General features: G+C 36.1%; 1 protein-coding gene across 1 annotated transcript in view; it reads left to right on the plus strand.

Moving 5' to 3' along the window:
* Positions 1-1,088: 1,088 nt before the first annotated feature.
* LOC754628 (arachidonate 5-lipoxygenase) overlaps positions 1,089-25,518 on the plus strand; it is a 32,235-nt gene continuing 7,805 nt past the window's right edge. Inside the window, exons 1-8 of the mRNA XM_030987068.1 lie at positions 1,089-1,589; positions 16,359-16,403; positions 17,458-17,586; positions 18,689-18,786; positions 20,544-20,676; positions 21,206-21,301; positions 22,534-22,748; positions 24,472-24,731. Of these exons, the coding sequence (XP_030842928.1) occupies positions 1,104-1,589; positions 16,359-16,403; positions 17,458-17,586; positions 18,689-18,786; positions 20,544-20,676; positions 21,206-21,301; positions 22,534-22,748; positions 24,472-24,731 (1,462 nt within the window). The 5' untranslated portion in view covers positions 1,089-1,103. The remainder of the gene's footprint in view (positions 1,590-16,358; positions 16,404-17,457; positions 17,587-18,688; positions 18,787-20,543; positions 20,677-21,205; positions 21,302-22,533; positions 22,749-24,471; positions 24,732-25,518) is intronic.

The following is a 25,518-nucleotide window of genomic DNA, read 5'->3' on the forward strand; positions in this document are numbered from 1 at the left end:
CTTTGCAAGTGTACGTCAGCCTCAGGCGCGTACGCAGGGGGTGGTTTGGGGTTAAACCCCCCCCCCCTCGATTTTTTTTTAAGTGTATTTTTTTTTGTATGTTATTTTGGAAAACCCTCCCCCTTTGATTTTTTTTAAATATTTTTTTTAAAAATAACTTAAAAAACATTAAAAAATAATAAAAAAAAAAAATGCATATAGGTGACCTTAAAAAGGTGACCTTACCCCCCTCCCCCCAACTGGACAAAATGTCAATTTTTTAAAATTTCGAGACCCCCAAAAAAATAAAAAATAAAAAGTGTCCTCTTACCCCCCCCCCCCCCCCCCCCCCCCCCCCATTTCAGCGGCTGGCTGAGTCGTTGCGATTTTTTTGGGACTCGTAAAAAAAGAAGTGTACGCTTAAAACTTGGTGAAGTGTGATATAAAGAGCAGAGCACAAGGTTGTACATGACATAATCGCTGTCACGTTCAGCTAGCAAAACCAACCTCCGTGTATTTCGTAGATCGGAAAGTTTTTTCAACAGGTCAAGAATTTCTTATTTTATGAGAGGTCCGGGTGTTCGATTGTATATTTTGAATATTACTTTCAGGTGTCTTTCCTTCGTCGGCGTTCGTTCGTATTCATGACATTATCGCGTTTAACTCTTAAGCTGCCACCCATACAATGCACCCAATGCCACAGTGCTAATCCCTATTGTGCCAGCCACAAATCTCCTGTGTGCCAAGTTAATTTTAAGGTTGGTTCAAGCGCGTGTTATTTAAATCTTTACAAAAACAAATCGCTAAATTACTCGAGAAAATCCACTCTGACTGTTGTATACAAAGACGCGTAATCCAAAGCCGATAATCTGATGCACGCGATGGTACTTTCAATACCGCTGCAAAAGTACTCAGCACGGTGGCATGGGCATGAACAATGACTGTTATTACATATGCGCCCTTGCGTGCACAAAGCAGAGTAGCGGTGGCTCGCTAGCATGAACGTGGCATTCAATCGATAGCGCGCTCGCATGCACAGAGCACTATAACAATAGCGCGCTAGCAGTCTCATGGCAGAATATGAGTTAAATAACAAATTCTAGTTAACATTTTTTTTTACCAACATGTGGAACCTATTTTCGAAGAAGAATTTCACCCTCTACGTGAAAACGGGTGACCGTCTGGGCATGGGCACCGACGATACAATCTCGGTCGTCTTTCAAGATGAGAACGGGCTCAGGTCCGGCAAGTGCCAGCTCGACAACCTCCTGAGCAACGACTTCGAGTCCGGCCGGCTAGATAGCTTCCAGATTGCGATTGGGGATGGGAATTTTGGGGACCCTGTCTATCTGGAGATCCATCGGGACAAGTTTGGTTTCCACGATGACGAGTGGTACTGTGAATTCGTCAGGGTGCTGAGCGAGAAGACCAATCAGGTCCACATGTTCCCAATTCATAGATGGGTTCGAGCTGGATGTCCGATTAAGGTGAAGGAGGACGACGCGGTGCTCCCTCAGGACGACGAAAACGTGATCCAACGACAGGAAGAGCTCCAAAGGAAGCGAGACATTTATGTTCCCGCTTTCAAAGAGGCAACGGGAATGATCATGGTAAGCGTTTTCTCTTTTCCTTTCAAGTTATATTCTTGTATGGGGAGTAGGGAGGGGGAGTCGAAAAATCTTCGGAAGACAAATGAGGGGGGAGGGTGATATCCCCCGGGGATATCACAACCACGGCCACAACAAATCCTTGCACCCCCTCTTCTTCTTTTGAAACCCAAGTGGTAAACACAAACCCACACTAAAGTATGCTCCCTTTACACATTTTAGCCCCCGAAAAAAATGATGATCTTTAACCATACTTTCTGAATTGTGCACCTTATAGGAAAATCCGGATCCGCCCATATTTAAGGTGCTCTAAATCTTAAATTTGAAACGGGGCAAAAGAAGTGTTTATGGCGCACACTTTGTTTCTATGTGTAGGCACATGCATGATTCATTTTTAAAAGTGTCGCGGGTGAGTTGTGCCGCCCTCCTCATTGGCGGATCCAGGGGGTGGAGGGCCCGCCCCCCCCCCCCCTTGAGAAAAAAAAATCATGTATAATCACGTGATTTTACCTTTTTGGGGGGGTTGGGCCCCTCTGGCGCTCAAGGGGGGGGGGGGTTAAAATAAAAACATTTTCGAGGACAAAAAAAAAGAATTTGTTCAGTGAGACCAGCTGACCAGGGGCGTCCCTTGTTTGTGATAGGAGGGGGGGGGGGTGTATCAACCCGTTGCATTTTGTCGTCAAATTACCTTCGTTGTCTTTAAATTGTAACAGTCAAATATGCTTACTTTTCTGACAAACTAAACACAAGTAAACTAATGACCGCATTGGTTCATGCTCTAAATTTTCCGCAAAGCTATCTCTGACTCGCAGTCCAATCGATAAAAATGCTCTGAATTGCGATCCCCCTAGTAAACGTTGATTTATGAACGTTCAAAATCAATAAGGAAACTCCTTCGAACCAGAGAAAGAGGGAGAGAGAGAGAGAGAAATACAGAGAGAAAAACAAATCGTGTAAAATGGCATTGAATTCAGCTTCTGCAAATATTACATAACCTGTCTACTGGCCGAATGCTCTTTGTTTCTTGTCTTTACATTCTCTTCATTTTGGTTACTCTTTTAGAAGTCACATCTGATTTTCCTTTTCTAACAGGGTTGGGCGGTAAATACCGGTGGCGGTAATTACCGGCGGTAAATACCGGTAAATACCGTCCGGTAAATAAGATGCGCGTCCGGTAAATATGTAAAAAACGGGAAATATGATTTTAATTCTCTATTTATTCATAATTTTACTTTTTTTTAGCCTCATAACTGAAAATATTGTTCTGAAATAATTAGCAGCACAATACTCATAGTAGGAACACACAAACAGATTTATAAAATCCTCACTGCATACAAAATTGTACACACCCAAACAAATGGCATTTTGTGCATATGCTAATTAATAGGTATTCATGAATATGGTAATTAGCAACTGGGAACCAAAACCTTCATACAAGTTACTTTTATTGTAAAGTTTAAGATATTTGAATGAAATCAGTGAAAATTTGAATAAAATCGGGCAAGGAATAAGGAAGTTAAAGCTTTTTGAAATGACTAGTCACTAGAGGGCGATATTCAATTTGATGACATCATTTGTGGACAACTCTCCATGCCTTTTGTACATCAAATTTCATGTTTTTCCTTCTTTCTTGTGATTGAGATAATAAAATGCAAAATGATATTCTACTTCACATGTTATGAAATCTGATCAAGAACACAAATAAATAGGAAAAAACGAAAGACTTGTGAAATTTGATGTACAAAAGGCATGGAGAGTTGTCCACAAATGATGTCATCAAATTGAATATTGCCCTCTAGTGACTAGTCATTTTAAAAAGCTTTAACTTCCTTATTCCTTGCCCGATTTTGTTCAATTTTTCACTGATTTTATTCAAATATCTTAAACTTTACAATAAAAGTAACTTAGTATGAAGGTTTTGGTTCCCTTTAATGAAGAACATCATATCTAGATTAGGTGTATATTTGGTATCTTTTTCCTGTATTTTTTTCCAGCATTACCTAACTACAGACATAGACAAACACAAGAACAAACACACACACACACACACACACACACACACAAAAATAGTACACACAAGAGCAACCATACTCACCACCATTGTTATTATGTTCAAAATTGGACAATCCCTATGAACAAGTGAGTGGAAAAATATATTTCCCAATATTTCCCGGTAAAAAGTGGTAAATACCGGTAAAAAGCGGTAAATACCGGTAAACACCGCTTATTTCCCGGCGTCCGGGAAATAAGCCTCCGAAGCGGGAAATATGCCAACCCTGTTTTCTAAACTTACCACTGCAATACGTATCCTGCCAATTTGTTCGGGTAGATGAAGAAATTTAATCAATTCACCTCCATTGAAGCAAAAGCAAAGCCAAGGTGTATCTTGTATATGCATACTTTGACCCCAGAATGTTATTTCTAAAGATGCAACGCGTGAGAAAATGAGCCCATGGCTGATTTAAAATTTAAAAAAACTTTCTTATTTTTAATCGGTTTTAGCTCAAACTTTCACTAACCTTTTCTCTTAAATAAACGAATTTTTCTGCTTAAATACAAAACAACTTGATATTAGGGTGGACCTCCCCTTCAGGAATCGTAGTTTTAGTTCTGTGGCGGTCATGCAGTCCCAATTGTTATTAAATAACCGCGTCATTGTCAAAATGACAATGCGACGTTTAAAAGGAACATAGAGAGAAAAGAAAGAACGATTAAGAAGGAATACAAAAAACAAGAATAAATAGCGCATTTTTGTGACACAAACTGTCTTACACATGTATAAACCTACATGTACTGCAAAATACTAGAGTACCTGATGTTAAGGAGATTTCGGTCTAATTCAATGCAAAAAATGAAATTATATCGTGACTGTATAACTTCATTTTCATTATTGCAAAGTTGAAGCTTTGATTCGACAAGGTTATCAAAATTCAATGATTGGACACATTCGAAGTAATGATTATTATAAACTACAAAACGCTTAAATACAACCCCGGCACAGCACCTGAAGAGCTCTCTGAACGCTGCTGAGATGTGTGAGATCCATTATGGACATGATTTGCACAAGCAGACGATGTCCCATGACATCTCACACATTTTCAGTGCCTGTGTTTTCATCTTCTCGTGAGTTCTTTCTCTTACTTCACTACCGTCAGGCTAAATGTATAATCTATTGCCTGACTCTAAACCCCACACTTGGTTTATTTTGATGACAAATGCAGCGATATTGAAATAAAGGAATCTGTCGCTTGTAAGCAAAATAAGACGCCATTGTATATTCAGCTGCACACTACGCGGTATGTTCGGCGTTTCAAGAGGGAACAAATGCCGTCCTTAATATCATTCCGGGGGTTTTTTAATTTGAAAGTCTGGTTTCTTTGATTGTTAATTAACCCCTATCATGTGGCTTTTGAAGCTACATAGAAATGCCGTCTTTTGTCACCAAATATTGTTCAAATAGCATTGTAGAGAAGATGAACAACTACTAAGGCAAAGTCGTTAGCCATGAGAATGTCAATTTCTATCTCGTTCTGCTAAATAATCCGAACAATAGAATCAACCAAGTAGAATCAACTGTTAAATGAATTTATTATGAGTTCTGAGATTTCAATTTGTTACTGCACGTCATAATAGTATTAAAGAGCAGCAATGCATGGCGAACGATTGTCGCTAAAATTCAGAAATTGTTGCTTAGAGTGATTAAATTACCATGAGACATCAAGCTACATACGACTATGATCGACAAACATGATATTGTTTTGAAAACAGTCTGAAAAATTGGAGGTAGAATGAATAAGAGATAATGTGGTCATCTAAACAAGTGCCTTATGTCCATGTTAATCCCCTAGTTCCAAAATCATGATTGTATTCTCTATTTATTTCTCCTATATAATTTATTTCAATTTAAAATAGAAATTCTAATGTTCCTTCTTTTGGCTTGATAATATTTAAGGAACGAATTGACAGTTTTGGTAGACATCTTGGATGTATCATAGCAATAAATTCTTGGCACATGACGTATTGTGTATACGATAAATATGATCAGAAGAAAAATATAAATAACTATAAGAATGATAATAAAAAATAAGCTTTATGATAATGATTATAATTACGATATTTACTATAATTAGGTGGGCTGTTGTCAACAGACCACCTAATGATTTCGTCAGAATTTTCTTTCTTCTTTATTATTATTATTTCTTTATCAGGTGGGCTGTATAACGTACAGACCACCTTATAATTTCGTTAGAATTGCCTTTATTTATTTATTATTTATTATTAAATATTTTTCTTATTTCTAACCACTTTTTTGTTAGCAAGATAACTTGAAAATGGCTCGATGAAATGCCTTGAAATTTGGCACACATATGTATAGGCATATGTACAAAGCATAGAATTTTTTTCAACCTTGACCTTGACTGATGACGTCATCTAGGTGCCATTTTGTAAAATTTTACGAAAATCAATTCATGATCATATCTTCATAACCAAAAAGTATTTCTCATTTATATTTATCATGATCAAGGTCAATATCCTTCCGGTCAATTGCAGGTCAAATAACGCGCGCGTGCGCGTACGTCCGCGCGTCAATGCGCGCGTAAAATTTTAAAATGCTCAAAATCGTCTCAAAATCATTTTGTATACGTTTAAGGCCTTTCTAAGCATTTTATAAAAATCGCACACACGCACATGCGTGCGCGTTTTCGCGCGTAAAACTATTGCACAACATAGAATCGCCATTTTTTTCTTTCATAATATTCCACATATTTTTACAAACAAATTGATAGCATGTTTATCTCTTTATGACTATTAATGACGGAATGATCGACCGTTAAACATAAATTTCCGTGCGCGCGAGCTCTTGTAATACATAGCATATATGGGCAAAAACATGCCTATGCAAAATCCATTGTAGCTCTTTAGGATGCAAGGTGACCCCAAATATTTTTTCATATTTTGATTGAGTATGAATCGGAGATATGATTTCATGTCTCATTTGACCCTCAATTAACTCATGACGTCATCATAATGGCCTCCGAACTCAAAATTTCAATTTGCATATTATGACGTCAGCATATTTTTGGAAAGTTGATTGTATCTTTGTAAAAATTGATCGATTTTCTTCAAAATGTTGATATGTTCTAGCTGAGACAATTTTCTACAAATCCATTTTCCACAATTTTTCATTTTGACAAAGGCATCATGGCGTATTTTTGCGATTAAAGGAGGCATGTCAATTTTTCACATTTTGCGTGTATTCTCTATGGGACATGACTTTTTCTCAAAACTTGATTCTACATTCCCGTCTTTCGCGAGCAATCTCTACGTCGTATTAGCTTCATTTACGCTGAACTTCGAGTATGTTGTAGCTGAGAAAAAAGCTATCTCAAATGTACCCTTCATTTTGCCTCAATTTTTTGTTGGATCAGCCCACCTATACTTGTTCCAAACAAGTATTACAAATCTAGTTTTTATTTATTTTACCCCCTTTTTTGTGAACAGGATAACTCAAGATCAGTTTAGTCAATTTCGTTCAATTTTGGCACAGTCATAGTTCATTGTCATAAGACGTGACAGGAACATTTCCAAGGTCATCAAGTCTTCATGACGTCATCCAGGCGCCATTTTGTGAAATCACATTATCCATCATATCTTCATGACGCGTCATCAAAGGTCATTCATATTCATATCACACATACTTTAGGTCAAGGGTCAACAGGTTATGTCATCAAAGGTCAAATAAAGGTCATGACACGCGCGTACGCGCGCATTAAAATGTTAAAATGCTCAAAATCACTTAACAATTAAACGAGAGTACGAATCAGGTCATTTTAAGCATTTCGCAAAAAACGCGCACACTTGCATGTGCGCGCGTTTTCGCTCGTCATGGCATTTTGCAACATAGAATCGCCAAATTTTCAGGTCATCATATTTGGCACATTTTTCCAAGCATTTTGATACCTTGTTCATCTTTTTGTGAACATTGATAACGGAATGAGCGTCCGTTTAAGATACATGTACTTGAGTGTGAGCTCTTGTAATACATATCATATATGGGCAAAAACATGCCTATACAAAATCCATTGTAGCCCGTTGGCCCCTAATTTTATTTTCATATTTGGATAGGATATGAATCGTAGATATGATTTCATGTCTCATTTGACCCTCAATGAACTCATCATCATCACCATTACTATCATGATCATCATCATCATGTTCATCATCATCATCATCATCTTGATCATCATTGTTTACATGTCTATATGATTTCTCCCATTCTCAAATCTATCATAAGAAGTGAAGACAGACCACCTAATTCGTCCCCATGACGAATTAAATTTCTAGTTATAAATATAACAATGATTATTATGATACTGCTGCTATTACTACTCCAACTAATACTACTAGGAAGTAGAAGATGAAGAAGAACGGGGAGGAGGAGAATCGTTTCAGCGAAATAAGTGGTTATATTCTCTATATAATTATGATTGAGGCATACACTCAAATTTAAATTATAATCAAACAGGCATCTGAAGTTTTTAGATGCTTACTATTTGCTTCATGTTGTTGAGAATCGCCCCCGGCTGGATCGCACCCTGCTTCCCTGAATCAACAAACAAACTTTGAGAAAAGATTTGTGTCTCCCTTTAATTCAAAGTCGCTATGCAAACTTTTGACCATCGAATAATACCTGCATTCATTCAGGCTAATTGTTTGTCGTGTATTTTGTAGAAAGATACAAACCCTCGTGTAATTTACATAACGTTGGAAATTTGGAATTGAATTGGGGCCTTGAGAAAATAATACACGTTAAGATGACCAAAAGTGCGAGGTAGTTTCCACTGCCCGTGGGATCATAAAATATGTCATCTAAATCGTTTGCCTGTAGGTCTGGAGTATCAAAGGTCGATAAATTTAAGATCAGACCTGCGAAGGGTCATTTTATCCAATTTTGATCTGACAAATTTGAAGCATAAAAAAAATCAAAAGCAGTTAGAGAAAAGACATCTCCAAGTCTCCAGCGGTAAGACAATTAATGACGAGCACAATAGAAGACCAATCTAAGACGCGTTTATAGTGACGGCAGACTTCTGTGGGACGTTTAAAATTTTACTGCGATCATTTGAGTTCGATCGTCATCACAAGTGCATATAAAAACTGAAGTTTGATTTGGACTCGTCGTCTTTGACCACAAATTTCGTCATGATCCCGTCTACAAAATGGAAAATAAATGTCACAAGTAATTTAAAAAATAACCTCAGCAACAACACAATAATTTATGAGAAATTCGAATAAAGATGAACGATATATGGTCCAACGTGCATTGTCGTTAATTACTTAATCAATTAAAATTAAAAGTTTTGACTTGAACGAGCAATATGATGATATCGGAAAATCCGATAAGCCAAAAAGATGTATGGAATAAATATATACAACTCATACTTAATCCACTTATTAAAAGAAATTGGATTATCCGGGCACTTATAGATGTTATGACCTATTAAACATAGGCATGTTTTTGTTTTAATATTGCAAATGTGTGCTCGCGCGTGTTGTTATCTTTGATCATTATGATTTTCCATCATTATGTGTCAAAATTGACTGAAATTTACAGGTATTGTTGAGGAAAGTATCAGAAATCCAAAAAATGCAAAGAAAGGAATTTCTCCGTTCCACGTACGTTATGCGCACAAATACGCGCGCACCGACCCGCACGCGCGGAAATTTTTGAAACGCTTAAAATTGTCTGAAACGTATAGAAAATTACTTGGTTTGGGGTTTTAAGCACTTTAAATTCTTATTTCTTTTTGACGCGTGTAATGACGATATTGATGATGATTTTTTTGTTTGAAATGATGATTTTTTTTTTTTTTAAAGCTTTTTTGCCTTTATTCAGATCTTCATAATTATACAAAATGATGAATAGGAACACAATTGTTCTTACAGTATAAACATACATGTAGTACATTGTCTCATACATTTTAAACACAGACATATTTAAAAAATATTTTCCATGAGTATCCAAACTAATTAAGTACACATTCAAAACAAGTGTACAGAATATGCTCCAATTCCTTTAAAAAGGAAAAGGTGACGGTAATACTTGGATACAACAATATACAAAGGAACAATTTTTACAACATAATAAGCAAATTAATTAATTCAATATAAATTAAGCAATCTGAACAAAGATTTTCCTATATAAACAAAAAGTATAAGGTGAAGGTGCTGCTTCATAAACCATGATAACAAAATTTGTTATATTCACATATAATGATATGGTGCATTTTTTATTATAACTATATAAGGGTCTTGTATCAGTAGAGGTCTTTAACTATACCGTTATTTAAAAAAATATAAATATAAAATATAAACAACAAAGCTAAAACGATAGCAGGTAAGTGTCCGGATCGATGAGAAAGTGAGGGAGTGACCAGGAAACAGGAATTACATTATAATACAATCAGTTCCCCTGCCTTAAGGGGTAAAATTTTCCCATTTTTGATAATGTATTGGCAGTTTGTCCTTAAATTTTGCTTTTTCATGTTCAACTTTTTTTGAGTTCTCTACAGCCTTACATATTTCTTTACTAGATGGGAACTTTCCTTTTTTACGATTACTGTAAATCATATATTTGACCAAAATCAATACATGATTTAACAATATATTATCTTTCATATTTTTTCTGAAACCAAGCAACACATCAATCCATTGCATATTAAGAAACTGAAACATCTTTAAACTGTTTCCCATCTCATTCCATATTCTGGACCCTTCAGAACATTCAAAGAAAATATGACGATAGGTTTCTACTTCTTTTCTACAAAAGGAACATAAATTTGACTGTGTTAATCCAAAAAGATACAATTTATCATTACAAAAGATGATGTTATGTAAAAGTTTATACTGAAATTCCCTTAACTTCCCATCCAGAGTGGAAAATCTAGGGATTGAGAAACATGTTGTAGTTTCCGACTTATCTAGATTTAAAGCTATTACCTCTGGATGTTTAAAAGCAAATGCATCTTGTATTATAGCAATAAAAATGTTATAGAGCATTTTGGAAGAGACAGACTCAAAAGAATACACTGTTTTGTTAATGATAAAGTTAATGTTGGAAAGATCAACAGTGTCATTTAGAGTATCATCTCTCCCTCTGCAAATTCTCTTAATCTTTCAGGCAGCTGGCAATTTGGTGTATAGATCATTAAGAAAAAACAGATCGTCTACATTAAGACCTTTCCTTATAAAATAGTCCCCTGATCTCATATCACCTTCAGCGTCTGTCAAATGTTTAACTTGAAAAATGTTCACATGAAACAATTTTGCATTAAAAGGAATTATCCTACCTTCAATAAAAATATTGTTAAAGATAATTTGATTTTCATTATGTGTTTCTTTTACAATATATTCCTTCTCCTTTAGATAATTCCAGATGTTCAAAAAATCCAAGTATATATTGGGTGCCTTAATGTTGATTGTTTTGGGATTATAATTGCAAAGAAATATTAACTTTCCTCCTACCGTACTGAATATATATTCAAAAAATTGTTTCCATTTCATGTCATTATTGCCACCAAGCAGTTTCTTAATCCACACTACACGCTGTGCATAGATCATGTACTTGAAATTCAACATTTTCAAACCCCCTTTATCATAGTTCAAATATAAAATATTCCTTTTTATCTTATCCTGTCCATTCCATATAAAATTAAAACATATCTTTTCAACTTCCTTGAAAACACTTGGTGGTACCGAAATTATAGAAGACACATATAGTAATTTAGAGATTGCAAAAACTTTAACCAATTGAATTTTCCCAAAAAGTGTTAAATCCCGTTGCTTCCACCAGCCTAACAATCTTTTTATTTTGCTCAATATTTCCTTATAATTCATTTCTTCTTTAACATTAATATCCAAAGAAAAGTATATTCCAAGAACTTTTACCAGAGAAACCGTCTTACCTAATGTTATACCGGTCAAATTTTCATTACTGTGACCAGAAGAACCAAGCTTCATAATTTGTGTTTTGTCCCTATTAATTTTTAATCCAGATACCTGAGAAAAGGAATCTAATATTTTTTTCTAAGATTTTCATGTCTTCTGTGTCTTTCAAAAAAATTGAACAGTCGTCCCCATACATTACTATCTTCTTCTGTATATTGCCTATCAAAATACCTTTTAATTTTTGTTCATTGCGAATAACCACTGCTAATGTTTCTATGATTAACAAGAATAAATATGGACTTAAGGGATCTCCTTGTCTTACTCCCCTGCCTATTTCAAAATAGCCTGTGGAAAAGCCCCCATTCATGACACAGCTAACTACATTTTTGTACAATACTTCTATCCATCTACAAAAATATGGGCCGAAACCATATTTTTTCAGTAAGAAATTCATATATGAGTGTGAGACAGTGTCAAAAGCTTTCTCGAAATCAACTGTTACTAGAAAACCCTGTACCTTGTATACCTGTGTGAAAAATATGACATCGTCAATAATTCTAACCGCTTCTTCTATATTCCTACCAGGCAAAAAACCAACTTGATCTACATGTATCACCTCTTCCAATACATTCTTTATTTTTTCCGCCAACACTTTAGACAAAAGTTTATAATCCACATTAAGGAGGGTAATTGGTCTGTAATTGCGAATATATAAAGGGTTTTTATCTTCTTTTTTTATTACTGTTATTACACCCTGTTTCTGTGTGGTGGACAATTCACCCTTCTCAAAGGAGGCATTGAAGGAGTCCAAAACAAGGTTCCCTATATCAGGCCAAAAAATGCGATAAAATTCCACTGACAAACCGTCATTCCCAGGCGATTTGTTTAAAGACATTTTATTTAACATTGAAGTACATTCCCCAAATGTAATTTTCTCATCACACGACTTCTTACTAGCTTCACTTATATTTAAGTGAGACATATTAAAAAAGAGATCATCTGTCCTATCCATCTTTTCATTTTCTGAGTATAGTTTATGATAAAAATGTTTAATTTCTTTTAAAATTTGTTTTGGATCAGATGTTTCTTCATTCCTACCATCTAATTGTAATTTGTCTATAAATGTTTTTTTCTGATTAGATGCCAACAGTTGTTTAAAATAATTTTCATTGATTTCACTTTCTTCAAACCATTTTGCACGCGATCTAACTTTTAACCCGACTACTTTCTGATCATATAACACTTTGAGTTCCTTTCTCTTTGACTCTAAATTTTGTAAGGTATCATTATCTGGAGAAATAAGCAATGAAAGTTCAAGCTTCTGAATATCTCTCTGTATTTTGCGTAGGTTTTCCTTCGTTTCTTGTGCCCTACCTTTGGAATATTTCTTTGTTTTTTCATGAACTTTCATTTTAACGAAATCCCACAGGACTCTGGCGTCTGTAATATCTTTCTTCCCCTGATTTACGACAGATTTAATTTCTGCTCTCATATATTGAACATATTCTACATCTAAACACAGACTATTATTGAACTTCCAGTAAGATGGACCTATATTCTGAAAAAAATTATCAGCCAAAGACAAACCTAGATAGATGGCAGAGTGATCAGGAGCTATGGAGGGTATACTCTGCAATTTGTTTCTCCAGTTCGTTTGAAACTATCCAATAGTCTAACCTACTTTGAATTAAAGGGTTATTTTGTCTGTAAGTAAATTGAATCGTATCTAGGTTTCTTTTCCTCCATTTATCCAGCATATCAAACCTTCCAAGGAAATCCTCGAATTCTAAATTAAACTTGTGACCTCTAATACTCCCTTTACTTGAAATATCCCATTCAAAATTCCGAATCATATTAAAGTCGCCACCAATTATCATAAGGGATTTGTTTAAATTGAATTTATTTAAGCGAACACTTAAATGATTTAAAAAATCTATTTGTTCCTGCTTTTTTTCTCGAACTGGAAAATAAACATTACAAATAATGTATCTTATGTTTTGTACCTCAATTTCTAAAATAATGTACCTCCCGTCTGAATCACACTCACTTCTCAATACCTTCAACTTCAGTTTTTGTGAAATCAGAATACAAACTCCTCGACTGTGGTTGCTTCCGTGACTAAAAAAACACTCCCCACTCCATTCCCTCTCCCATCGATCCTCAACATCGTTTGTACTAAAAGTTTCCTGAAAAAAAAATTATATCTCCTCTCTGTCTACTCCACTTTACTATAGCATTCCTTTTGGTAACGTCTCTAAGACCCTTAACATTCAATGAAACAAAATTCAACAGATCGTTCTTCCTATCCATCATGCATTATTACATTTTCTAATATACGTGTATATACGATCAACACCTCATTTCTTTTTCCTTAGATCATTAAATTGAACATTAAATATCGACAAGTGTACCAATGATAGCATTTTTGCACCTTTCACCTTAACATAAAAAGACACAACACTAATACAAAGACAAAACATCACAACACACACACACAAACAAAAACTAACCAAAAACACACAAAGACGTGGACGCATCATAGCGCACCGAAAGGAACCGAGGGCCCGCCGCAAGAAGCTAAACCCCCTTTTCCGGACCATTTTAAGTAACTTTTTGTTAACTTGCAGTACTCCATCCCCCTACTCTATAAAGTCCATACCACTTCTAACATATTCTCTCTATATATTTAGGTTCTAATAAATTAATTTCAATGGGTAGCTTATAAGTATCCTGAAACAAAACAAGTTGTATGGACAATAACAGCTTTCTTGTGAAAAAAAGGAAAAAAAGAAAGAAAAAAGAAAAGAAAAAGAGGACTACTGCTAATAAAAGTCTTCTTCTGAAATATGGAGATCTTTTCCATAACAATTACTTTTTTTTTAAAATAATTTCACAGTCATACAATTCTCTATAGTACAACTTTTTTAAGTACATAGAAATTGTAAGTTAACAATAACACGAATATCAATTGAGAGCGCAATGAACCACATTCCAGACAATATCATATGAGAAAATTTGGACACCATTCATGACCACGTTTTGATCCATTTCATGATGACCATGATTAAAAGTCGTATAGCGCCCTCTTCAGGTATTCGATAGAGAATTGTAGAATCAGGATTTCAGAAAAAGTCACCCCCATACGCCTAACACGCAAACTAAGGAAATTCTGACATGTCGCTGGCCATAATATTATATCTAGATCATCAAGAATACTGTAGCCAGAATGATTGAGCAATCCCGGCGGACAGAGCACATATTATCACCCATCCTCCTTCGTCTCAACTGCATGGTTATCTGTAAAAAAAAAACTAATAGACTTCAATGTCCTACTTCTCACATACAAAATACTTCACGTCAAAGCCCCTTCATATCTATGTGATATAATTCATCCATATGTTCCTGCCCGCACTCTCCGATCTCAGCAACAAAGTCTTCTACAAGTCCCACGCACCCATACTCAATACGGCGAAAGATCCCTCAGGCCTCAGCTACGAGGACCCACCCTATGATACAACCTCCCCCTATATTCGTAATGCCCCGACGGTCGATTCTTTCAAATCACTTCTGAAGACATTATGTTCATCCAATAGTCTGTTAATTATGTGCTAGTTTATGTCCAATAATGTATTTCCTTACTACAATAGAATCGTAATTATTCTATTATAATTGTGTTCATAAGTTTATACCATTTATATTATATCTGAGTGTTTCATCATTGTATATGATATGTATTTTTGTTAATTCATACGTATAATCTGTAGATTAATCATGTAATATATTGTATAATTAATAGTTGTAAAGCACATAGATAATTTATTATTATGCGCTGTATAAAAATGACTTTATTTATTATTATTTAGATGGATTAAAAGGCAGGCACATGTGACGTCATAATATAGCTTGTCATTGGCTATTTCGAGTAATTTGGCGTTTTTCTTTGCATTTATTATGTAATTGAATCTCGACCGAATAGATCAAACATATATACTGTTTACATACATTCACTTCACAAATCTTTCAATTTGAACATGGAGCATCAGTATATTTACCCAGATTTGTGTAGTGCAGGTACAGTATATCCACTTTCAAAATCAGTTTTACAAGAATCCCATTGTATCATCTTGGAAACGAACAAGCGGGAAAAGATAATACATGCTCAGGGGACAGCATACTTAGGAAGTCCAATCAATATTTATATTGTTGTGTCTCTGATTAGTCTAGGACCTTTTTGAAAGAATGCTCAGTGCACAAAAGCTCTGGGGCTTTTCTCATCTGTTATATGGGCTTTTCTTCTGATTGGAATATGGTGATTTTGGTATCGCTGGAAAGCTTATTGAATTATATGTGAATATAAAACACTTTTCACTAACGAAGGAACAAAGTAGAATGCTAAAATTGTGTTCAAAAGGACTGAAGTGAACATATTTTTACATACCGAAAATACATATTTGGAAAAAAAAGTATCATACAGGCAGAGAACACGAACTATACCAAATGAATTTGATATGATAAAAAGCTAATAAAAAAAAACTCTACAACTTTGCTACACAACATTTATCTTCCAAATGTTCAAGTAAAAAGCTATAGCCTTCTTAAATTTGAGAGACCCTTAATTCTTAATAACACTGCAATTACTGCAACGCACAGGGGGTTTACGGGCAAACGCAGAAACAGTTTATAATCAACGCATTTTATTTCAGCTGAAGTGCTCAAGTTTAATTAATTTCAATCTCATGATCAGGATTCGTTTATGATGATTTTTTTTTAATAAGAGCAAATTGAAATCGCTTAATATTTCGTCTTTCTCTTTTTGTATTTCAGGTGGCCAGTCTTCCTAAGGACGAAATGTTCTCCTTCAGTGACAAGGTAATAAGGGACAAGATAAATTGTAATATAATGATAACAACAAATAATAATGATTATAACAAGAAGAATGATAATAATATAAATTCATAAAGCGCACAAACTATGCGAATAATTGCGCTTCAAGAGCCTCTGATGTGCCTGAAAATTACGGACATTTAAACGAAAATATGTGCCTTTAGTTTTGATATACAAGACTTGTACTTAAACACGGGGATTTCCTCAATTCTAAAGGAAAGTTATTCCACAATTTGTGGTTGCGCATGCAAATGCTCGATGTCCCAACGTTATTTTCTGTTTCTTTTACGAGATGGGTTTACAACTTAAAGAGAAGGTTGAGTTCTGGGGAGAGGTGAAAATTATTTGTGAGCGTTATTGTTGTATTGGTTTATTGAAATAAAAATCATCGGACATGCAGCTAAACGCTCAAATTGTTCAATTTACCGAGTAAAAAGTACATGGCATAACATTGCATTAATAACACATTATATTATATAGAACACTTGCAAAATATTGTGTATATTTAAATACGATTTACAAGTTTAATTGATGATATAAAATTCCCATTCGTTTTACATAAAATAGAGATTTGATAATTAACAATGTACAGGTTTATTGCAACAGTGATACGCAGGTGGGATAACATTTAGATGTTTATACAGATATAATACGATAAAAGATAAGATATTAAAGCTCTATTAACTCAACGAAATTGGCAAATTAATCTTACATCATAAACTGAAGAAACCTTGAATGCATTAAGTATAGTGATGATAAAGATTGTTATTATGCAAGTGAGGAAGAACGTCAGAGAAAAAAATGTTCCCTGAAAAGCATGGCTATTCAAATGCTTTTACATATTCTAACAGTAACAGCTTTAAAATGAGGACGAGATTTTTATGCCGCATGTTTGTGTAGTCCCATGAACATCTTTATGTGTGCAGTGCTTGTTACTTTTACCAAGACTGGGCCAAATTTCTTATAATTTAGACGATTCCTTTCGTTTCTTTTCTCTTTCTTGTTGACGCTCCGCATCATTATCTCACCGCAATCGCAGCTTGATCTCATCGCGTTGAAGATGAGACTTAAGCTTGAGCACAAACTGATAGGATTCACATCTGAGAGATGGGAGTCCTTAGAAGATCTGGAGAACGTTTACAAACCCCCGCACTTCCCGAAACCAAAAGTAAGTGTTATTAATATTTTATGCCACATGCCACGATTTGCTTGTTAGAGTTGTGCTAAAAGTATATATTTTGTTTAACATAGCCAGCAGACTTCAAAGCCATTATATATTTCAATGTCCTTTTTCGCCTGACCACAATGGAACGAGTGAGGGCTTGCGAGAGCCGCCGCAGTGCAATTGAAACTCGCTTTTTTTTTGTGGCTCTTCTCCAACGCAAAAAGAGACGACATTGTGCTGGATTGATATATTTTTTCCGAATAAAATACAGAGAAAGTGCTATATATTTGTTTTTTATTTTACTTTTTGAAAGGTTACCCAAGTGACTCCCTGGCACCCCAAAGCTGGAAAGAAAAGCACTTTTTAGAAAACGTATTTATTCTATGCACGCAAGTCAGATTTAGCGGATGATACAACGTTTCCATATGCCCGACACCAAAACATGGGGCACGTGCTCTAGGTTACGCCCTGAAGATGGTCCGCGTGAGAATGGTCTGCAACTGGACTATTGACTGTTTTTAGTTATTATCATTCGCATTTTGAGAGCGCATGTGTGTATGTGGGTGGGCGTGGAGGTTGTATGTGCGTTTGGGTTTGTGGATGTGTGTGAGGGTATATCTATCAGTCTTGTTCAGTGTAGGATCATGGTATAAGGTCCGTGGGTAGATGAAGTTGAGAGTGAGGGTAACCATGGTAAACATAAAAACCATGGACATGGTGTTAACTGACAAAATGGGCCACTATATTGTACCCGGGTAGAGTCCCCCCCCCCCCCCCCCCCCGCCCAGCCCCTCTCAATCATGATCATAATGGTACATATTTTAGCTCAAGTGCAGTGTAATGGTACTTTCTTTGTCAGGAGCAAGTTCTGTTTATACGTGTTCAGAATTATCCCACCAGGGGACTCCCCCCCCCCTTCCATATTAGAAATCTGTCTACGCTAGAGAGACCCTGGACCCTAATGTCAGTGACTTCACTCCGTACACATTGAATCAAATTGGCAATATCCCCTTATTTGCCTTTGGACGTATTTGTTGATAGATATACATGATAACACACTTTTAATCTAATTTATCATGATTGGGGTGTTTTTTTTTAATAAAAGGCGATGGAAAACTGGAAGTCAGATAAGGAGTTCGGTAACCAGAGACTATCGGGATGCAACCCGGCTATGATCCGACTTTGCACCAAGATACCCCCCAAGTAAGTCTGCATTTATTCTTTAACGTCAATGTATTTAACATTTCAGTCTTAACGTAAAATATATCTCTTTTAACTACTTTCTTCTCGTTTTCCAATTGTTTAATGAAAAACACTAATAGGCAGTGTATGCCAGTGACTTTGTAAAACTTAGACTAGCCATCCTATAAAAAGTGTCGTCGGGGGGGGGGGGGGGCTTTGTGTATTTTTACAATTACTCAAATGCACCCTTCAAGTTCAAATATCTATAGGGCATATGCAGGCACGTAGCCAGAGTTTGGTGTTTGGGGGGGGGGGCACATACATGTAATCGATCGAGGTAAAAAAAAAGGGGTCTAAAAAGTTCAACCGATCTTGGAAATTTTAGGGGGGCACGTGCTACGTTCCTGGGCATACGGCGTGATTTTCAATTCAGTGACAATATCAATGAGAAATGGTTTGTTTGTGGATTTAAAAAAACTACTTTATGCACTCTGTGATTTTCAATTCAGTGCCAAAATCACGGAAGCCTTTAAAGAATGTAACGATGACATTTTTATTTTAGATAAAAAAAACATTGTTTCACCGTTAACCAATCACCTTGATTCAACTATGTCCGCATGTTTGTATTGTACAGAACATCGGGTCAAGGTGGAATATCAAATCACTGCCATTTTCAAGTGTACTGTAAACGTGTTTTGCATCAACTTTTGATCGTTTATAGTATCGGTTTCAAATGACTTTCTCTTCTTTTTTAATACATATTTTCTTTCCATTTAGTAAAATATATTATTAATGCAATAATAGAATTATTACTCTTCAAATGCACTCATATTTTGAATAATTATGACTAGACATATATGAAGTCATGATTTGATCAGACAATATAGTTTCATATCCCCAAATCTGTGTCTCGTGCATTTCATCGTTAGAAATTTTCAGAATTAGTTTATATTCATTATCTGCGCATTAAAATTCGTATTTTCGTCATTCAAATTAAAGATTTATTCAAGCTATTCGTCAATTGTTCATTCAAAAAAGCATAACATGATAATGTGATCATGTATTCCTAACAAACTCTCTTTTAATGGATTTGAGGATTCCGCCATATTACATGTATCATGTATCACGCGAGTATAACCTCTATACCATCCGTGTTATTTTGTCTTCATTTGGGCAAAACCCACAACATGATGCCCATGTTAACATCAACCCAAACGCACTCTTATGCGATAGCTATTTTTGGTACACACAATCAGACACACACACACACACACACACACAAATTATGTTCAAAACCCTTCGGTTGAACTCGATGGACTTCTACAGGATAATACAGGCGCGTACGCAGGATTTTTTCAAGGGGGGGGTTTTAACATTTATAAATCGGTCCGAAAATTTCGCAACGACTCAGCCAGCCGCTGAATAAGCGGGGGGGGGGGGGGGGGGGGGGGGTAAGAGGACATTTTTTTTTTTTTTGGTCCCAAAAATCGCAACGACTCAGCCAGCCGCTGAATAAGCGGGGTTAAGAGGACATTTTTTTTGGTCTCGAAATTTGGAAATTTGACATTTTGCTCCGTTTAAGGTCACCTTTTTAGGTCGGCCATGGGAATAATTAAATAAAAAAAAAATAAAGGTTTTAGGTTTTTTTTAGGGGGGTTACACACAAAAAATTTCCAGAACTGCGTACGCGCCTGGATAATACCATACTGATTGTAGGCAATTGAAATACGAAGAATAGAACAAATTAGAGTTTATCAGTTTTTTTTCCCTCCTCTCAGTTTCGCCGTGGACGAGAAGGACGTTGAACCTCTTCTCGAAGGCCTAACTGTGTCGGAAGCCATCGAGAAGAAGCGTCTTTTCATCATTGATCTCAAACTCCTCAAAGACTTGCCTTGTACAGATGGGCGAAAGGTAATGAATTAGTCCCTTCTTGTTGTTACTGGACAGGTCTTTTAAAAAAAAATTGCCGATGTAATATTTGTTTATTTATTAATTTTTATTGAATTTATATATTAATATTTTTATTTTTTTGGTATCTATAAAAAAAAAATGAAAGAAAATATCATTTATAGATCGAATTCTTGTATTAAAAAATATAGCTATAAAATTCATTTAAAAAGAAAGGTTAGCAGCAAATGACTGAATAGGCGTAATTTACAAATCCCTTCGAGAAGTTTCGAATTCATTGAAAATGAATCAAGGAAAAAAACACGTCAAAAAAGCCTACGCCATAGAATTGAAAGTTACCTAGACGAGAAACATTTCATGTTAGCACGTACCTGTATGGTACGAGAAGTGAATGTTTTATACATTTAATTCAACGATTCTTATCTCATATCAAATGGGGATTGGTTTATTCGAAGTAATGCATATTTCTTAAGACAAAGAAAGAGAGAGAGAAAATTTTCAATCATATTTAAAACCCTACTTTCTTCGTCAGATCACTGCACCAATTGCGCTTTTCTTCGTCAACAAAGACAAATATTTGATGCCGGTCGCTATTCAGTTGAATCAAGACCCAGCTCCAAACAATCCGGTAAATATTGATAGTGATGATGATGATGATGATGATGATGATGACGATGATGACGATGATGACGATGATGATGATGGATAATGGACGATGGTGGTGGTGGTGGTGATGATGAAGATGATGGTGACGCTGGTGATGAAGACGGTGATTGTGTGATGGTGGTGGCAATGATGGTGATAATGATGATGACTTTGATGGCGGTGGTGGTGATGATGATGGTGGCTTTAAAGATGATGAAGGTGATGATGATGATGATGGTAGTGATGGTGGTGAGGACATGGATGGCGATAATGATAATGGTGACGATCATGAAAATAGTGGTGATGGCGATGATGATGGTGATGATGATGGTGATTATGACGGCGATGATGAAGATGATGATGATGGTGATGATGGTGACGATCATGATAGTGATGATGATGATGATATGATGGCGATGGTGGTGGCGGTAAAGATGGCGATGATGATAAATGGGATGATGGTACGGCTGATAAAGATGGTGAGGATTATACTGAATGGCGGAGGACTGCGTCATCGATTGGTGCGATCTCTGACGCGCCGTGGTGAAAATGCTTGAAAGGGGAAGTCAACAACGGTATTATCTTGGTTGTGATAAAAGTAGAAAAATGAGAGAATCAGTTCTTTGAAAGTTGCATAAAACCAGTAAAAATATGAAAGTTATGGGAATTGAATTCAATCAAACACGAATTCTCACCTCTGTGATGTATCTTGCGAGCTCCCCATCCAATTTGCCTTGTACTAAGAAAATATTCAGTCATACATTATTCCTAAATATGACCATTGCAAATCCGTTTTGTATATTGATTAAGTATATTGATTTATCCCAGTATAACTTCTTGAGTGAGCTGCCGAAGGGATTACCCAACCAAGTACCAAGTACCCCGTATGACACACAAGACTATTCCGTTATCAATAACTAACAAAATTAAAGTTTATGACATTTTCTGTACAGAGCACTTTGGAGAGGAGCTCACAAAGTGTTGCCAATTTTTGTATCACTGATGACAACTTCATCAATTCATAACTCTCCTATTTTTTTTAAATCGGATATTATTCGAACTTTCACTGGTGTAATTATCTCATTTTTCCTGCTTTTATTCAAACCAAGATAACATCATTGTGGACTTTCCCTTTAATGCGTCCCCCACCCCCTTTAAAAAAAAAGAGGACGAACCGACACCTTTGTTCATTCCTTGAATTTTGCTTTATTGCAGGTGTTCTACCCGACTGATCCCGAGTACACGTGGCTCTTGGCCAAGTGTTACTTCAACTTGGGCGATGCTGCCGTCCATGAGTCGGCTTCCCATCTTGGATTAACGCATCTCATTGGTGAAATCATCGTCATAGCAACGCATCGTTCCCTGTCTCCATCTCATCCCATCTTCCGTCTTCTTGCTCCTCACTTCTTGTACCTCCTCGCCATCAACTAGTTAGGTTCTTTTATATGTTGAGCATTACAGTATATTGTTAATGATGTTAATAATAATGATAATAACAAAAATATTAGCAACAATATAATCATAATACAATTGATTATGATAATATTATCAATAAAATAAGAATGATAAGAATAACGATAATAGGAATAATAATCATAATAATAATAGAAGTAGTAGCTGTCTGTCGAGAAGCGACAATGACCGCCTTCACTTTCATGAAGGCTGCTTGCAAAGGTAGGCAAGTTCCGGTAGCTCTTGCAAGTTACTAACGGCACTCTCTCAGGGAACTGGTGGCAGTTTCACACCGGCGAGGACAACCAGGACGGGTGTGAACCAAAACCCTGCAGGACTGGTCGAAGGATGTCGGGAGTTCCATATCGTCAATCGACCTCAATGCTGTCACAGTGGAATGGTTTTCTGTTAGGGTTTGCTCCCTTAGTCTTAGATTATAAAGAGAACCTGAACCACATGGCAGTGGTTACAAATATGTATGGCAATAACAATTAACTTTTATTAACATAATGAGGTGATTAGAATTACTCTCATGTTGCGTTAAGTTAAGATTACTAATTAAGCACAACCATAATACTAACAACGATACTACTAATAATAATAGCAATTCGTTACTATATTAAGTATAGTTAAGTATATAACAAGAGACTACAATGTAGGGCAGTTCCAATACCCTATCATCTGTAGAAATCATGTCGGATTACGATGTCATTATCATAATTTTTACACACTTCAATAGGTGACGCGCGAGGCCATTGAATTTGCTTCAGTGTCATTCTGTAAAGTCTTTGAGATTGTCAGTATAGCGCATTATCATAATGGTATAACGTCCCTTTGCGCTTCCTACGGACTTTGGATAAAATTACCCTCGGTAACTGTACGTATAGCGCATTGTGCAGGCCTTGAAAAAATCTTACCAAGTAGGGATCATAGGCAGGGAATCCAATCCCGTTCCGTGGGACGTATCCACTAGACCGCTACATCTTCACATTTGGCAATTTAGGCTCTTGACTCTCATACGAGAGGAATGGGATTCGATCCTTCATTGGTGCAGGGACATTGGTGCTCAATCCTTGGACAATGTGTTTTACTTGTCCCTCTCGGCATGTTGAAAAAGGCAAATGCCGTAGTTCGGGTAAATGTAATTGCAACTAAAATGATTATTAGTTTAATCCATACCGCTCGTAAACGATTTGCCATTTACGGCGGAATCAACTCGTGTAAGGTGTTTCACAAAGAGTAAGATCGACTTTAGGTTGGACTTTACTATGGCAGGCCATTCATGCCACTGGTTGCTCGCACTATTGGTCTCTCAATTATGATCTTTAGATAATATTTTTTCCTTCAATGATGAACTATCAAAAAAGCTAAATTCTGTAGATTTGTGACCACGATTTTTACATCCCTTGAGAGACCAATGCCAGTGCATGGGGAGAGCAAACAGTTGCATGAATGGCCTGCCACAGTTAAGTTCAACTTAAAGTCGGTCTTAGTCTTTGTGAAACACTCCTTGGTTTATAAAGCACCGTTTTGGTCGATAAATTGTTTTCGATTCATGATCAAAAACAATTTTATTGATGAGGTATGAATTAGGACCATTCTATTTAATAAGTACTTTTATTAATCATTTTTTATTTACACTGTGAACTCCTCAAGGCATGTTTTTACCATATGTCATATACAAAATCATTTATTTTACAGCAGAGGTATGACGCCTTTGCTTACAGCGGGCGAATTCGTCGACTTAAACATGACCATCGGAGCCATTGGTATGGCAGATATCATCAAACGCACCTTCTCCACATGGCGATTGGACATAGAGGGCTCCCTTCCGACTGACCTTCTTGTAAGGGGCGTCTCTGACCCTGAGGTGCTACCGAACTACCATTATCGTGATGACGCCTTGCTCCTACGCGAAGCAATATACGACTACGTCAAGGAAGTTGTGGACCACCATTACGGTACAGTAACCACAATCGCGAACGCTTCTTAGAAATCAAGTCAAGGGCGATTTCAATACTCTTCCTCTAATATAGGATTTCCCGGCCAAATTCGCGAGTTTGTCATTCAAATTCATTTGTCTTGCGTTCAAATTCGACGGTTTTAGTGCTGTCGGGTATATTTCGGGTTTATATTCCTTTTTCTAGATTTCAAATCTATGAAGTTTTCGTTAGAATCTATGTATGTTTCATTCCAATTAATGAACAAATTGCTTCTTTCGCTATTTGGTCATTCGATTTAGCGTAACACGATTTTCTGACATCGCGACGGTGTACTTTTATCATTCTAATTCATTTGTAGCATTCAAATTAACACTTTGTGCACTAAAATTAATGGTCAATATACATTTCTCGCTTTTTAAACACTTTTTATAGCGCATTCTTTTTCTTTCAAGATCATTTTTTAATGTGTATTTCATCCTTTTTTATTTTCTTGCATTTATACTCTTTATATACTTTTATATTTATCAGATATTCATCAGCCTTTAAGTTTGATTGTTAAAAAAAAAAGACTTATTGTACATCTACAGACTTGATGGTCTCAATATGTGTGTAAATTTTCATGTAAGGAAGTTGTTTGTCTTGTGTTTCATCATAAATTTATCACAATTTCATTATGGAGGAAGGGTACAATATTGTGACTGGGGTACTAGGCGTTTTCGTGTCCCCACTTTTCCGGGGTATATGAACATGTCCGTTCAGAGATGCCATATCCCTTGATTTCGCCCTTCTTTACCTAATGTCTGAC

This window comes from Strongylocentrotus purpuratus, unplaced genomic scaffold (assembly GCF_000002235.5).
Source record: "Strongylocentrotus purpuratus isolate Spur 01 unplaced genomic scaffold, Spur_5.0 spur5_scaffold_16, whole genome shotgun sequence".
Lineage (NCBI taxonomy): Eukaryota > Metazoa > Echinodermata > Echinoidea > Camarodonta > Strongylocentrotidae > Strongylocentrotus > Strongylocentrotus purpuratus.